Source organism: Macrotis lagotis, chromosome 8 (assembly GCF_037893015.1).
Source record: "Macrotis lagotis isolate mMagLag1 chromosome 8, bilby.v1.9.chrom.fasta, whole genome shotgun sequence".
Lineage (NCBI taxonomy): Eukaryota > Metazoa > Chordata > Mammalia > Peramelemorphia > Peramelidae > Macrotis > Macrotis lagotis.
In genome coordinates, this window is record NC_133665.1 from 193,200,274 (window position 1) to 193,214,348 (window position 14,075).

The 14,075-nt window shown below is 48.5% G+C and overlaps 1 protein-coding gene across 3 annotated transcripts in view; it reads left to right on the forward strand.

Moving 5' to 3' along the window:
• The window catches only part of AOAH (acyloxyacyl hydrolase), a 104,589-nt gene that overhangs the window by 45,125 nt on the left and 45,389 nt on the right, over positions 1 to 14,075 (forward strand). For all 3 annotated transcript variants that reach the window (XM_074199244.1, XM_074199243.1, XM_074199242.1), the window contains 6 exons: positions 1,867 to 1,926; positions 3,981 to 4,051; positions 6,944 to 7,004; positions 8,686 to 8,756; positions 9,585 to 9,633; positions 13,245 to 13,293. In XM_074199244.1, coding sequence (XP_074055345.1) covers positions 1,867 to 1,926; positions 3,981 to 4,051; positions 6,944 to 7,004; positions 8,686 to 8,756; positions 9,585 to 9,633; positions 13,245 to 13,293 — 361 coding nt within the window. The remainder of the gene's footprint in view (positions 1 to 1,866; positions 1,927 to 3,980; positions 4,052 to 6,943; positions 7,005 to 8,685; positions 8,757 to 9,584; positions 9,634 to 13,244; positions 13,294 to 14,075) is intronic.

Here is a 14,075-nt window from a genome sequence, read left to right on the forward strand (position 1 = left end):
CCACCCCGACTTCTGTTCCCTGACACCCCCACCCGCCTCTCCTTTGCTGCCCTTGCCTGACTCTGTCTTCCCACTTGCGACCCTCCCCAACCTGGGAGCTTCCTTCCGCTGCTCCCCAGGATAGGTCCAGGGGGTGGTCGAGGCCCCCTTGCCATTGGTTCTGGCCACATGTCCTCAGGAGACAGGGCCGTGAAGGGTAACAGCCCCATCCATCTCCAAGCCTTGTTGAAACCACCCCGAGATAATTGCTCTGCAATCTTGCAGGAGGCCAGGGAATGGCCTCTGTGCTTCAGGGACCGGGTTGGCATACACACAGAATTACCAACATGGAAAGCAGAGCACCAGGGAGAAGGAACAATTATTTCCATTTCCGCAGTGCAGGCCATTTGCCACTTTCCTCTCCATTCAAGTGCCTCAGATGAATTAACTTTCTACAACTCCCTGGACCGCTGAAGCCTTTCTCTCCCAGAAAATCGGGCCTATCAAAAGACCTTCACCGGGATCGCAGGGGGCCAACCAAGGAGCCCCAGCCCCTGCTTACCTATGTCGCAGGCGTCCGGAGCACATCTGGAGAAAGGACGTGACTTGTCCAAGGTCACTCAGTCAGTGCCTACTGGGTGAACCTGTGTTCCCTGTCTCCAGAGCCCTGAACCACACTGTCTCTTGAGTGGGTGCTGACAGGACAGAAGGGCAACCGCATGGTCAGCACAAGGTGAAGGTGGGGCCCTGGTGCCAGCCCAGTGAGGCGACGGGATCCCCAGGCTCCAGGCCACTCTTGGGAGGCAGGGAAGTTGGTGCTGCCTCCTCCCCTTGAGGCTCCTGGCTTTGTGAGGAAACTCAAGGAAGCTGGCATTTCCTGGGGGCAGCGGCCCTGCTGGGGAGACGTGAGCTGCCCCCAGAGCAGAGAATGGCAGATGCCAGAGTGGGGGAGCCTGACCAGGAGTGCCAGCCTAGAAGCTTCCTTAGTGCAATTTTGTCTCTGAAAGCCTGGAACCTTCAACAGACCCTGGGTGCCTAGGGTGTCCCCAGCCTGAAAGCCTCAGTCCAGGGGGAGTTTGGAAATGGGAAAATATCATGGAGCTATTCCTGTGGGTGGGAACCCAGGTTTCTGCTCCAAATCCCAACCAGCCTGGCCAGGTAGGGCTGGGTTGCAATGGGGCTGCCCATGCTGGCTCTGTGAGCAGGGGTCTGCATGTGAGAACCAAGAGTCAACTCTGCCAGTTAGAAGAAGTCCAGAGAAGGGCAAGCAGGCCATTGCGGGAGAATCCTTGGAGGGGCCTGAGGATGTGTAACTGGGAGAAGATGGGGGATCACAATAGGAGGGTTGTCATCTCCAGGAGGTCTTCCCCTCATTCTCCTCAGACACACCAGACAGAATAAAAGGCAGAAGCTTCAGAGACACATTTGGAGTCCAGAAGATTATCCTTACCCTTGAGCTCTCCTTGGTGGAAGGAGACACTTGGGGACCCTGGGGGAACCTCAAGGCCCCCACCTCAGCCGGGGCAGACCCGCGGCCACAGAGGTTTCCAGCAGCTTCTCCAGAGGCACACTCCTTTCCTTTCCTGCTTAGGATCCAAAAGGACACACATTTGCTGGACATTTTTCTAAACATGAAACCACGAATCCTGGCCTGAGCAGGGATGCCTGGTCAGCAGCCCGACCAGGGTCCTAACCATGAGAAGTGGGTGGTTATTGTCAGTGAGGACCATCATCGGCTCTGAAAACCTGGGACCCCTCCTTTCTATTCTGACCAAGCCCTACACACACACACACACACACACACACACAAACACACACACACATACTCGGAATGTATGAAAACCAAAGCTGTTGCCTGTCCTTCACTGTCTCCTTCTGCCTCTGCAGGAGGGCCTGAAGAATGCGCTGGGCAGGGCCAGAAAGACTGTTGGACTCTCCCCAATCTCGGTAAGCACCTCGCTAGGACGCACGACCTGCCCCTTCCTCCCCGGTGCCCCAGAGCTGCCCGTGGGTCCTGGGCTGGGCCGGGCTGGCTCTGAGAGCTCTGCCCTGCTCTCCCCTCTCTACGTCACTTATGCTGTGGCTGGTAGAGCGTGGGGGCCTGGGTTTAGATTCCACCTTGGATAGTCACTGGCCAGAGCACCTTAGGCAAATCACCTACCTCTGAAATTCATTGTTCTCATATATATATATATAGATATATATATATATATATATATATAGATATATAGATATATATATAAACATATGGGGGGACTAGATTAGATGACCCCTAGGCCCCCTCCAACTCTAAATCTATTCTAATTCCATTCAACAACAGTATCAATTCTATTACTGACCCACTCATATGTAGGGCTGGGCATTATGGTCAAGGAATAGGAACTAACGTTGGTGTGGCCTTCAAGGCTTCCAACGGGCCTTACACATCCGCTCACTCTCAGATACAGACTTTACAGATGAAGCAGGATTCACTGGGCACCAACACTGTGGCAGCCACTGGGCTGGGCACAGGGGCTACAGGGACAAGGGAGAGAAGTGAACAGTGTTCTCCAGACACACAGACAGCAAGGGGAAGGGCAGGATTTGAATCTAGCTCCTCACCTCCCAGGATGATGCTTTCTCCCCTGAGCCACACTGTCCTCTGGGAGATGAAGGGTCTGAGGACTGGTGACCCAAATAAGGGCTCTAAAATCATCTTCATCAGTATCTGAATTAATGATCAACCACAGAGATAGAGACGAGAAAGATGAGGATCTGGGCTCCTGGAGAGAAGGCTGTCACCTCCAGAGACAGAGAGAGAGACAGAGACAGAGACAGAGACAGGGACAGGGACAGAGAGACCCATGACTGGTATAAGGGGACATGGCATCTAACTGACTTAAAGAAGTCTGAGTGGGATCCACCATGCCTGTGTGAGCAGTGAAAGGATTTTTTCCCATAGCTGGTGGTCTTGGAGATAGCAAAGAGACAAGCTTGGACTTTCAAATGGCAAATAGAATCTCCCTGGAGCCCCAGACCCAAGGGAACCTGACTTCCAACATGCCCCTTGGCTTCCAAAGCTTGCAATCTTAAGGATTACTAAAAATGGACTTTTCTTGGCAAGAGAATTTTCTCTCTTCATTGTTTCTTCTTTATTTATCTCCCAACTCAACTGAAAAGCCCCATTTATTCTTGTCTATTCTTTGACCTATTCTAATAAACTTTCCCAACTTCTATTTGAAGTTTACTTTGATAAAGATATTTAGGGGATCCTAAAGATGGTCCCTGTTTAACTAGTAGCTAAGCAGCGAGAGAATGGAGGAGGGGGAATGGCCTTTGTCCAAAAGCATGAGAACTCAGGCTACCAACATTTGGGGTCTGGAGTCAACGCCGGTGCTCCTCTTGAGACAGGCAAGAGAAGGAGCAAGTGTTCAGCTGTCAGTGGCCTTCTTCCTGCTCCCCCAAAGTCAAAAATTGCAGTGTCCCTTGGAGAGGGTGGCCATCTCCTATCAGATATCTGTTCTTGTGACCCATAAGGCAAGGTGGCTATATATTAGACACATGAAAATGTACATATTTTATTAGGTTCTTTCTATAATTTCTTTCTCCTCTCCATCCCCTGAACTATAGGATGAAAATTGAAAATGATGATTAGGCCTATTAGAGGGAGGGGTTCAAGATGGGGAAACTGGGGTATGTTTCTAGGCAGCTAGAGAAGAATTGTCAAAATCAGTGCACAGAGATGACTGGGGCTGAGCAGCTCAGGGAAGATTCTGGAGAAATGCTAAGGGCCTTGAAGAATGAGGAACATAAGGGCTGGTCTTCCTTGTTGGGGGGGGAGTAGAAGTGAATCCATAGGGGCCTGAATATTAAGGGACAGTGAGGAGAGCAGCCCGAGGCAGGTGAGGCTGGGTAGGGTCAGGTGATGGGCACCCTCAAAATACATGGGGAAATGACATCTGGGTCCCTACCAGCAGCTCATGGACCAGCCAGGACCTAACCCGTCCTCCTTTTTTTCCTAGACCAAAACTGGTGGCATGATGGGGATCTGTTCAATTCCTATTTTGGCCAAGATCTGTCAGAAAATTAAGTAGTAAGTATGGTGTCTCTACCTTGCTAAGCGCATGAATGTGACTTGAGTCTTTCCCCGAACATCATTTGGGGTCAAAGAAACCTTAAGAATCACCCCATTCAACCCATTTGTTATGCAGATAAGATAACAGATGCCCAGAGAGGGGGAATGTCCTATCCATCCCAGGTCCCACAGCGACTTAGACCTGGAACCAGATTCCAGTTCATGGCCCTCTCCAACCAGTCCATACTGGCATGCAGTGAGGTTGGGAAGGGGCCTTCGTTGCTCAAGGATGGCCTTGATCATCCTCCAAATCAGAAAATAAACCAGGCTTAGTAGCTGACCACCAAGTCAAATATCAGCCAGGGCATGGACATAACTGAGGGCCTACAATGTTTTCATCTTTTTCAAAGTCTTTTAAAACATATCTTTAAGGAGGCAGCTAGGTGATGCAGTGGATAGAGCACCGGCCCTGGAGTCAGGAGGACCTGAGTTCAAATCCGACCTCAGACACTTAATAATGACCTAGCCATGTGGCCGTGGGCAAACCATTTAACCCCATTGCCGACTAAAAAAAAACTATATCTTTAAAACCGTTGCTGAATGACTGTGTTCAGCCTGCTATAAGGAATCTTGTACCCATTTCTGGACAAAAGGATCAGGCAAAGAAGGGGCCATCCACAAGCAACAGCTAATTTTTTTCAAGTGCTCAGTGTGGACACGGCTCAGAGTATGTGAGTTGGGGGGAAGGGGGGAATGAGACAAGGGACATAAGGAGGGACCAGGTCTGTCCCTGTCATTGTTCAGTCTAGAGGCATACTTCTAGACTTTACTTCAGTTCAAAAAGCGTTCCTTTGCCAGGCACTCGGGAGGGCACAGCTAGAACTTTGCGGGACATACAAAATCGAGTCAGCAAAGGCCACGGAAAAGGAGCCACGTTAGGTTGGTTTTTCTAAGGAGCCCACAGATATGTCCCTTGAATTACTGACCAATAAGTGAAATCATCTCTATTGCAACGAATATCTCTTTTTTGTAATCTCCTTCCTTCTGTACGCTAAAGTGCATGCCGAAAATCTTCCAAGGCAAAGGAATCTTTGCAACCTTGGATGAATGCAGGGAAGCATCATCTGCACACACGGTCCTCCCTCCCCTTGATGTCTATTCAATCAAATCAAACTTCCAGAAGGCTGTCAGGAAGACCTGCCGTGGCTGTAAGATTAGACAATTATAGGGATAGGTGGATAAAGCTCTGGACTCGTAGGCAGGAAGGCATGAGTTCAAATCTGACCTCGGCAAGTCATTTAACTTCTCTTTGCATTCGTTTCCTCATCTATAAAATGGGGATAATAGTTCCTCCCTCCCATGACTGTTTTTATTTTTGTTCAGTCATTTTTCAGTCATGGATAACTCTTTGTGACCCCATTTTCTTGACAAAGTCACTGAACTAGTTTGCCTATAGAAGGAACAGATGAGGAAACTGGAGCAAAAAAGGTGAAGTGGCTGCCCCAAGATCACACAGCTAGGAAGTATCTGAGGCCAGATTTGAACTCAGGAAGATAGTTCTAAGCCCAGTGCTCTATCACTGCACCACCTAGCTCCCTCCTATCATTGATGTGGGGATCAAATGAGATAAATATAAAGGACCTGGCACATAAGCCCTATATAAATGTTAGTTATTACTATTATTATTATTATTATGAAAAAGAAACCCAGCAGGATAACTGACCCCAAGGTGCAGAGCTGCTCCTGGGAGCTCACCCTTAACTGCCAGCACTTACAAGTCACTTCAGTTTTGTTAGGAACTTTAGAGGTCTTAGCTCATTTGATCCTCTCAATAAATTTTGTAAGATAGATGTCATTGGGGCAGCTAGGTGGCACAGTGGATAGAGCACCAGCCCTGGAGTCAGGAATTCAAATCTGGCCTCAGACACTTAATGATTACCTGGCTGTGTGGCCTTGGGCAAGCCACTTAAAACCATTGCCTTGAAAAGACCTAAAAAAAAAAAGATAGGTGTCATTATTATCCTCACTTTTACAGGTGAGAAAGCTGAGGCAGGCAGAGGCTAAGTGACTTTTCCAGGGTCACACAATTCATAATGTCCGAGCTTTGAGTCTCCTCTCCAGGCCTCAAACTCGGGGCTTTACGGCTTCAAGTCCAACTCTAAACACTCCAGTCCCAGCTGCCTCTGCCTTGTGGTCTGGAGTCTGGGCTCGGACAAGGACTCCAGAGCTGGGCAGCTCCCTCCCCGGATGGCCCCCGAGTCGTGGCAGAGGAGGTCGGCCCAAGGAGCTTCTAATGAGAAAATATCTTAGAAGGCTCAGCTAAAATGGTCAAAGAAAGGCCAGAGGGAACAGCTCTGAGCTCAAAGAGCAAGTGGTGAGGGAGCCGGCTAAGCCAAAAGGGGTGTGTGTGTGTGTGTGTGTGTGTGTGTGTGTCTGTGTGTCTGTGTGTCTGTGTGTGTCTGTGTGTCTGTGTGTCTGTGTGTCTGTGTATGTCTGTGTGTGTGTGTGTGTCTGTGTGTCTGTGTGTGTGTGTGTCTGTGTGTCTGTGTGTCTGTGTGTCTGTGTATGTCTGTGTGTGTGTCTGTGTGTCTGTGTATCTATCTGTGTAAGCCTGTGTGAATGATCTGTGTCTGTGTGACTTGCGTGTGTCTGTGCCTGTGTGTGTGTCTGCGTTTGTATGTCTGTGTGTGTAAGAGCGAGTCGGGAAGAGATGAGACAAAGAGACAGAGACAGGAGGGAAGCCTCCTGCAGAGGGCTCACTCTTTGACTTAGGTTTTCTCAATAAGCCTCTTGGATCCCATCACATGGGGCGCATCACTGGTCCATTGGCCACCATGGCTGGTCTTTCTTGGGCCAGGCCCCAAAGCTACCTCTAGGGTCTGACAAGGCTTTCCTCTTTTTGGTCCCCAGTACCCTCAACACCACCCTGCCCATGGAGGATGCAGACCAGGACAAGTACAGCACTTTTCCTGTGAGTACAAGGCCATCAGTGCCCACTAGGGGTTCTCTCTGAAGGTCTCTTCCTTTGCCCAAATGCCCCTGCTTAGAGCCACCAGCTGGGATTTGCTGGCCTTTAGATGCAGGTAGATTGGGGGCAGACTCCTCTTTCAGTATTTCCAGAAGGCCTCTGGCCTTCTATCCTCCCAGCTGGCTTCAGAAAGCATTCCAAGACGTTTATGAAAGTAGATGTAAGCACGTCATTTGAACGTCTCAACAACCATGTGAGGTCACTATAGCAGATGCTGTCCCCATTTTCCAGCTGAGAAACCTGAGATAGAAAAAGATAAAATGACCTTTCCAGGGTCATGAGTGACAGAGGAGTATTTGAGTCACTTCGTCCTGACCTCAAGTCCCGCCCCCCCATCCACCTTGTCACCTTTAGCACAGATGCTCATAAAGATGACAGAATCCCTGGGTTTTTAGAAGATCTCATGAAACTTTCAATAATTCTCAAAACAATTAATTATAACTTTAAAAAATTAGCCCAAGTCATTTAACAGGCTTCACAGGAGATAGACGGGCAAGGGTCCAAAAGCCGCCACGTTTCCATCTTGCCATTGTCTTAGAATAGCAAGATGGTGAATGGTGAGGCCACCTGCCACGTTGACTTGGCTCAGCTTTGCCCTCTGCCCCTCACTTCCACTGAATCCTTCAAATGATTCAATCACCAGTTCAATGGCCTTGTTTCACTAAATAGTTCCCTTGTTTGACTTGAAGGATTAATGGTAAAATGATAATAAATGGTCTTGACCTTGGATTATATCACAGTATATTATGAAACCATTGAAAACGTCAAGAGAAACATCACCTTGAGCCCAATACCGAATGTCAGGTGCTTATACCTGTATGAGTCCAATTAGAGGCAACGGATTGGGCAAAGAGGGGCTGGCTTTGACTCAGAGAGAGATTCCAAGAAGCCACACCAAGATGACCAGGAGCCCTGACCCTAAACCCTGTTGGATTCAGTGGCAGGACCCAGGGTTCTTTATTCTGGCCCTGGGGGCCATGAAAGCTTTGGGAAAGTTCCTGAGAGGTTGTCCTGAAGAAGAGGAGAGAGTACCAGAAGTAGGAGATGGGGAAGTGGCCAAGAGGCAGGGTCCACACTAATATCAGGAAAATCCATCTTAGGATGAGAGCCATTCCAAAGGGAGATGGGCTGCCCAGGCAAGCAGAAAGTTCTCCCCATAGATGGGGATGAGAAGCCTGAGTCTAGGAGGCAGCAGTGACATTGAGCATCTTGAGATCTAGGATGCCCCTCCCCATTGCCAACCCTAAAACCTATAAACCTTAAAAATATAGGATGTTTGGGGCAGCTAGGTGGTGCAGTGGACAGAGCACCAGCCCTGGAGTCAGAAGTACCTGAGTTCAAATCCAGCCTCAGACACTTAATAATTACCTAGCTGTGTGGCCTTGGGCAAGTCACTTAACCCCATTTGCCTTGCAAATATATATATATATACATATATGATGAAAATTTAAAAATGGAAAAATATAGATTAGACATGAAGTATTATTCTTTGGGATTTCCCATCTGACCTTTGGTGGAAACCATGTCCAAGATGATCCCATTTGGACTGGAAATTAGTCAGGAAATTATTGTTTAACACCAGTAAATACTGGGAGAGTCACTCGAATCCTCTCCGATGTTTCAGACTTTGAGAGGCTTTTACTGGAGAGGACGAGACTGCAATGACCGAAACAGAGACATCTATCCAGGCCGACGGTAACTTTCCCCAATGCCCAGAGGTTTCGGGAAATCATCTCCTCAAGAAGAGGGGCTCCTTCTGAGCTCCCAGCCCGACTCATTCAGAAATTCTCACGGGCAGTAAGAAGAGCCCAACATGGATTCACCTTTGGGTGGGAGTGGGGGAGGACAGCTGGATGTACAAATCAAAGGGATTTGGCCTTAAGTGTTCGGTTGAGTTGTCCTAAGGCAAGAGCATCTGCTGTGGCCATATAAGCCCTCTCGTTCTGATGGCCTGGCCCTAGGGAAGAGGCTCAGTCCACCCAACTTGGCTACAACTGGGTAGGGATGGACTTTGGGAGCCTTCAGTTCAGTTGATTTTACAGGTAAGGAGACTGAGGTACAAAGGGGCAGGTGATTTGTCCAGCCAGTTATTACTTTTAAAATGACCAGACATTATGGACCCCATATGGGCCACTTCGAGTACATTGTAGATCCAGGCAATACTAGCAGCCTAGCGTGCATGAAGCATGTCCCCTGGGGTCCTCAGAATCTGGCTGACTTGGTGGTAGTCGTGGGCAGCAATCACAAAAATGACTGGAATCACTGGGCTGACCGTGCCATGGCTTATACCATCCCTCTTGTGTTCAGAGGCAGGACCGTGTTTAACGCTCCGCATTGGGGCCTCAGTGGTCCATAAATATATAGATAGATAGATAGATAGATAGATAGATAGATAGATAGATAGATAGATATATTAAATCTAATAGCTAGAGAAATTCTTATTTCTTCAGGAAAAGGCTTGATTTTCCTTCAGTGCCACCACCTTTTGGGGTAATGAATATCAATTTTGTTTTTTCTTTTCAGCCCAGAGAACTGGGATGCACATCAGGATTCTAATTGTAATGGCATTTGGGTAAGTCACAGAAATGCAGCCTAGCCTCCCTCCTGGCTTTGCCATTCCTTACAAATAGCCTTCCTGGGGCGGCTAGGTGGCGTAGTGGATAAAGCACCGGCCTTGGAGTAGGAGTACCTGGGTTCAAATCTGATATCAGACACTTAATAATTATACCTAGCTGTGTGGCCTTGGGCAAGCCACTTAACCCCGTTTACCTTGCCAAAAACAAACAAACAAACAAACAAACAAATAGCCTTCCCTTCTGCAGTATTCAATTCAGCAAATGTTTTTTATGAGCCAAGCTCTGGAGAACCCAAGAGAGCAGGAAGAAATCCCTGTCCTCAAGGATCTGTTTAGTGAAAGGGAAGTCAACATATATATGTACAAAATGAAATCAAAATAATCTTAGGGATACACTAAAACTGGAGAATACCAGGTGTTGACAGAAGTGTGCTTGGGCAGAGACTGGAAGAGACCCAGGGCAGCTAAGTGGCTCAGAGGCTAGAGCACCGCTCCTGAAATCATGAGGACCTGAGTTCAAATCCAACCTCAGACACTTAATACTTTCTTAGCTGTGTGACCTTGGGCAAGTCACTTAACCCCATTGCCTCGCAAAAACTGGAGAACAAAAGGAGAGCCTTCCAGGCATGTGGGGAACCTCCTGTTCAAAGCCCTGGAGGTGGTAGAAGGAGAACAGCCAGTTTGACTGGAACAGAGTGCGGGAGATGGAGGCATGTCAATGTGAAGTCTGCAAAGCTGTGTTGGAGCTATCAGTTTAAGGTTTCAATGGAGAAGTCTACATTTTTCTCCTAGAAGCAATAGAGTCACTGAAGCTTCCTGAGGGAAAGTGCCGTGATTGCTCAGCTCTGAGCCGTGGGAATGTCCAGGCTATTGGCAGTTGTGCAGAGGACAGAGCAGAGAGATGAACTTCACTGATTAGATAAAATGTGGTTGCAGAAGTAGCCTTCCTTTGGGGACTCTGGAGGAGCATGCTATGGAATTCAAATGGACACCTGACAAATGGGCATGGGTGGCATGGGGGTGGCTCCCTCACCTCCCACCTGGCAAAAGTAGAATGGAAGCTCCTTGAGGGCACTTCTATATTTGACCTTGCTTCCCCAGGGCCTGGAACTCAGGAGTTGTTTCTTGGATTTGTCATTGAATTAAGGTTTTAGAGTAAATTTGCATGGAAGAAGGCTTTTGTGCCCACGTCTTTTCTATAATTTATCAGCAAATCAAAGAGGCAGCAAATGAGTGAGCAATGGAATGGGAAGGGCATGCAATCACATTTTTCCAGGGTTCCAGTGTCTGAACACCGGCTGCCACTTCTCTCTTATCACTCCTTTGCAGTCTTGGATTCCCAGGCAGCCTACCCAATAGCCAGACCACCATCCTCTCAATGAGGGTCTCCAGCCGTCCACCCAAGCCTGGCCACAGGTTATTTGACAGGAAAGTCAGGAGGAGCAAAAACACTTAAGCAGAGATATCCATGTACCTGGGGCCTGGACTCCCCAGATCTCGGCACTTTGTGGGGACAGTCTGTCGGTCTTGCTTCCTTCGTGGCACTGGAGGGAACCACATGAGTGTTCCCAGGCACCGCAGTCTGACTCAGGCTGGGCAGCAGCCAATGCCTCCCCCCACCCCCCACAGTCTCAGCTCTCTGACCTTCAATCCACCCAGCGGCTGTTAACTCCCCTTCCCATCCCAGGCTCACTGGCTCCTTTATTGACTGTGTCTTCTCTGTCTCTGCCCTGGGGCTGAGAGAAAGGCTCAGTCCTAGTGCAGAGCCCTTCAGCCAGACATCAGCAATTTCCCCCAGAGGCACATTCATAAATAAACCAGCACTCTTTGAGCAGAGATATTCAGACAGTAGCATCTCCACTGGGCACTTATCAGATGATTGCCCCAAATGATTAGTCTTAATCATATGTCGAATGGCTTGTCATAATCCCTTGTAATGATGGCATCTGCCTGAGCTACCACCCAACACACCAACCAACCAACCAACAAGGAAGTCAATCCGAAATACATTTGATTTATTAACTCTTGCTGCATGCCAACCATCACCTAAGACGAGGTAGTGTGGTGCAAAAGGAAGGACGCTGGAATTGTTGGGTTTAAACCCCAGTCCTGCCTCTTAAAATCCTTTGTGGCCATGAACAAGTCATTTAACTTCCCTGGGTCTTGGTTTCCCCATCTGTAAAATGAAAGAAGCTAAGGTTCCTTCCAATCCTGAGATCTTTCCTTGCCAAGTCATTTCAATCCAATAAATGTTTATTGAACACATAGGATGTGCCAGGTCAAGCACTTAAGATAAAAAAAAAAAGGCAGAAATGTAGGGTGGTCAGGTGGCGCAGTGGATAGAGCACCTACCCTGGAGTCAGGAGGACCCAAGTTCAAATCCGGTCTCAGATACTTAATAATTACCTAGCTGTGTGACCTTGGGCAAATCACTTAACCCTATTGCCTTGCCAAAAAAAAAAAAGCAAAAGTGAAAGTCAGTGAAACAGCCTTCAAGGAGCTTACATTCATATGGGAGGCTTGCCATTGAGCCCAAGCCCTAGGCATTCATTTGTGAAATCTGCCTTCCCCATCAGGGCCTCTTCCCTCTCGCGCCTCCTGGTGCTCTGCCCATTCTTCCCCTTCTCAGGAATGGCCAACACCCTTCTGGACACGTGTAGGATATTGGAGCAATTCCTCTGGGCCTGAACAATGGAGCCTTTCTTATAAAAGGCTTTCCTGTCTGGGTTTCAATTTCCTTTTATAAACTTCCCACACCACGACCTTTTCAAATAGGAAAATTGTTCTCAGTGGAAAAGGAAAGAAATAAACCCTTAGGCAGTCTTATTTGGCATCTGCTGGCATCTCCCCAAGGGGAGCTCCCTGGAGCTTATTGGTGGTAAATGAGCAGATACTTGTAGACCTGGCCTCGATGCTCAATCCGGCCTTGAGTCTTCCTGAAAACCCTGGTCCATTCCTTGTCTGGTGTGCCTGTCTCTGCCTTTGGATGAGCTCTCGGGTCAGTTGAGCCCCCTCTGCGGCCACACTTATTTCTGTAGATGCTCTTCCTTTGCCCATGCTCTCGTAGCACACTCTCTGGAACTTCTCTCCCAGCCTCCACGGGATCTGGGAGTAGAAAGAGGGGCGCTGGACTTAACCCTGAAGGCTTGGGGAGCATTTTCTAGTGCTCTAGCTCATGAGGCCCCCAGTCCCCTGCGCTCCTCCAAAATGATTCCTTCTCAGCGGCTGGTGGCAACGTCTCTTCCCTCCTCTCTTCCGCCCAGGATTTTCTCTTCAAACATGAGCCTCTGCAGTCCTTGCTCTTTTATCCAAGTCCGCAGGGAGTGACCAAGTCTCACTCAACCCCAATGTCCCTGTGCCCTGTGACTCTACTTCATCCAAAGGGCTTCAAGAACTTCCAAAAGGATCAAATGGGTTTTGTATGGGAAGATCCCCCATATAGGGGGATCTGCTCTGGCCCCTATCGGAACATGGAGACAAGTGTGTTGCAATAGGATCCTATTTTGTTTTGTGGGTGATTTCGTGCTCATTCATCGGCCTGGAACTCTGAAAGTCATTTGAAAAGTTTTTACGTTGTTTTTTCACTTCACCAATATCTTCCTTCACAGGGTGTAGATCCAAAAGATGGCATCCCCTATGAGAAGAAATTCTGTGAAGGTACATCTTTCTCTCAAATGGCTTATTCTGTGCAATCTGAACCAAACCAAATGGGGTGGGGTAGCCACCCAACAGTAAGTTAGTGCAAGGACCAGGTGGACTTTTTAATGTAACCTGAGTCCCAAAGCCCATTGGGAAGGGACTCTCTCCTTACTGGTGAAGATCAATGGCCCCAACCTAAAGAGCAGGGAGGAGTTGGCAAGTGTTGGAGAGAGCGGAGCTTCTTGGACCCTGCTGGCTGGCATCTGGCTCCCAGAGGGACATGTGTGAGGACAACCCCACTTTCGGTTGTTGAAGGGAAAACATGTTGGAGACCTGAAAGCCTGAAGGAGGGAGAACATGAGGGCCAGGAATTTCCTTTAAATCCACAGATTCCACTTCAGCAGCCTATTAAAAGTGTCGTTGGGGATATCTGTGTCTGCTCCGAAATGAGGAAAGGGGCCCTCTATAATGTCACCCCATTGAGGGGCTACATGTCCAAAATACATACAAGCTGTGTGGAGGACATTAACAATTGGGGGAACGGGCAAGGAAGACACTTGGTGCTTAAATTGAGTCTGGAGAGGAAAAGTCTAAGGAGAGGATATCTGGCTTGGAAGACAGCCTGTGCAAAGTCGGAGTAGGGTTCAGAGAAGGGGGCCTCTAGAGGGAACAGCAAAGAAGTCTTCACGTGCTGAGTGGTGGGTAATGGGCTCATACCAAAGTGTCGTCACCTACAACTATTCTGGAGACAGATCCAGAAGGCTTTTCAGGGCCAAACAGAAGAATCTGTGCTGAGAAGG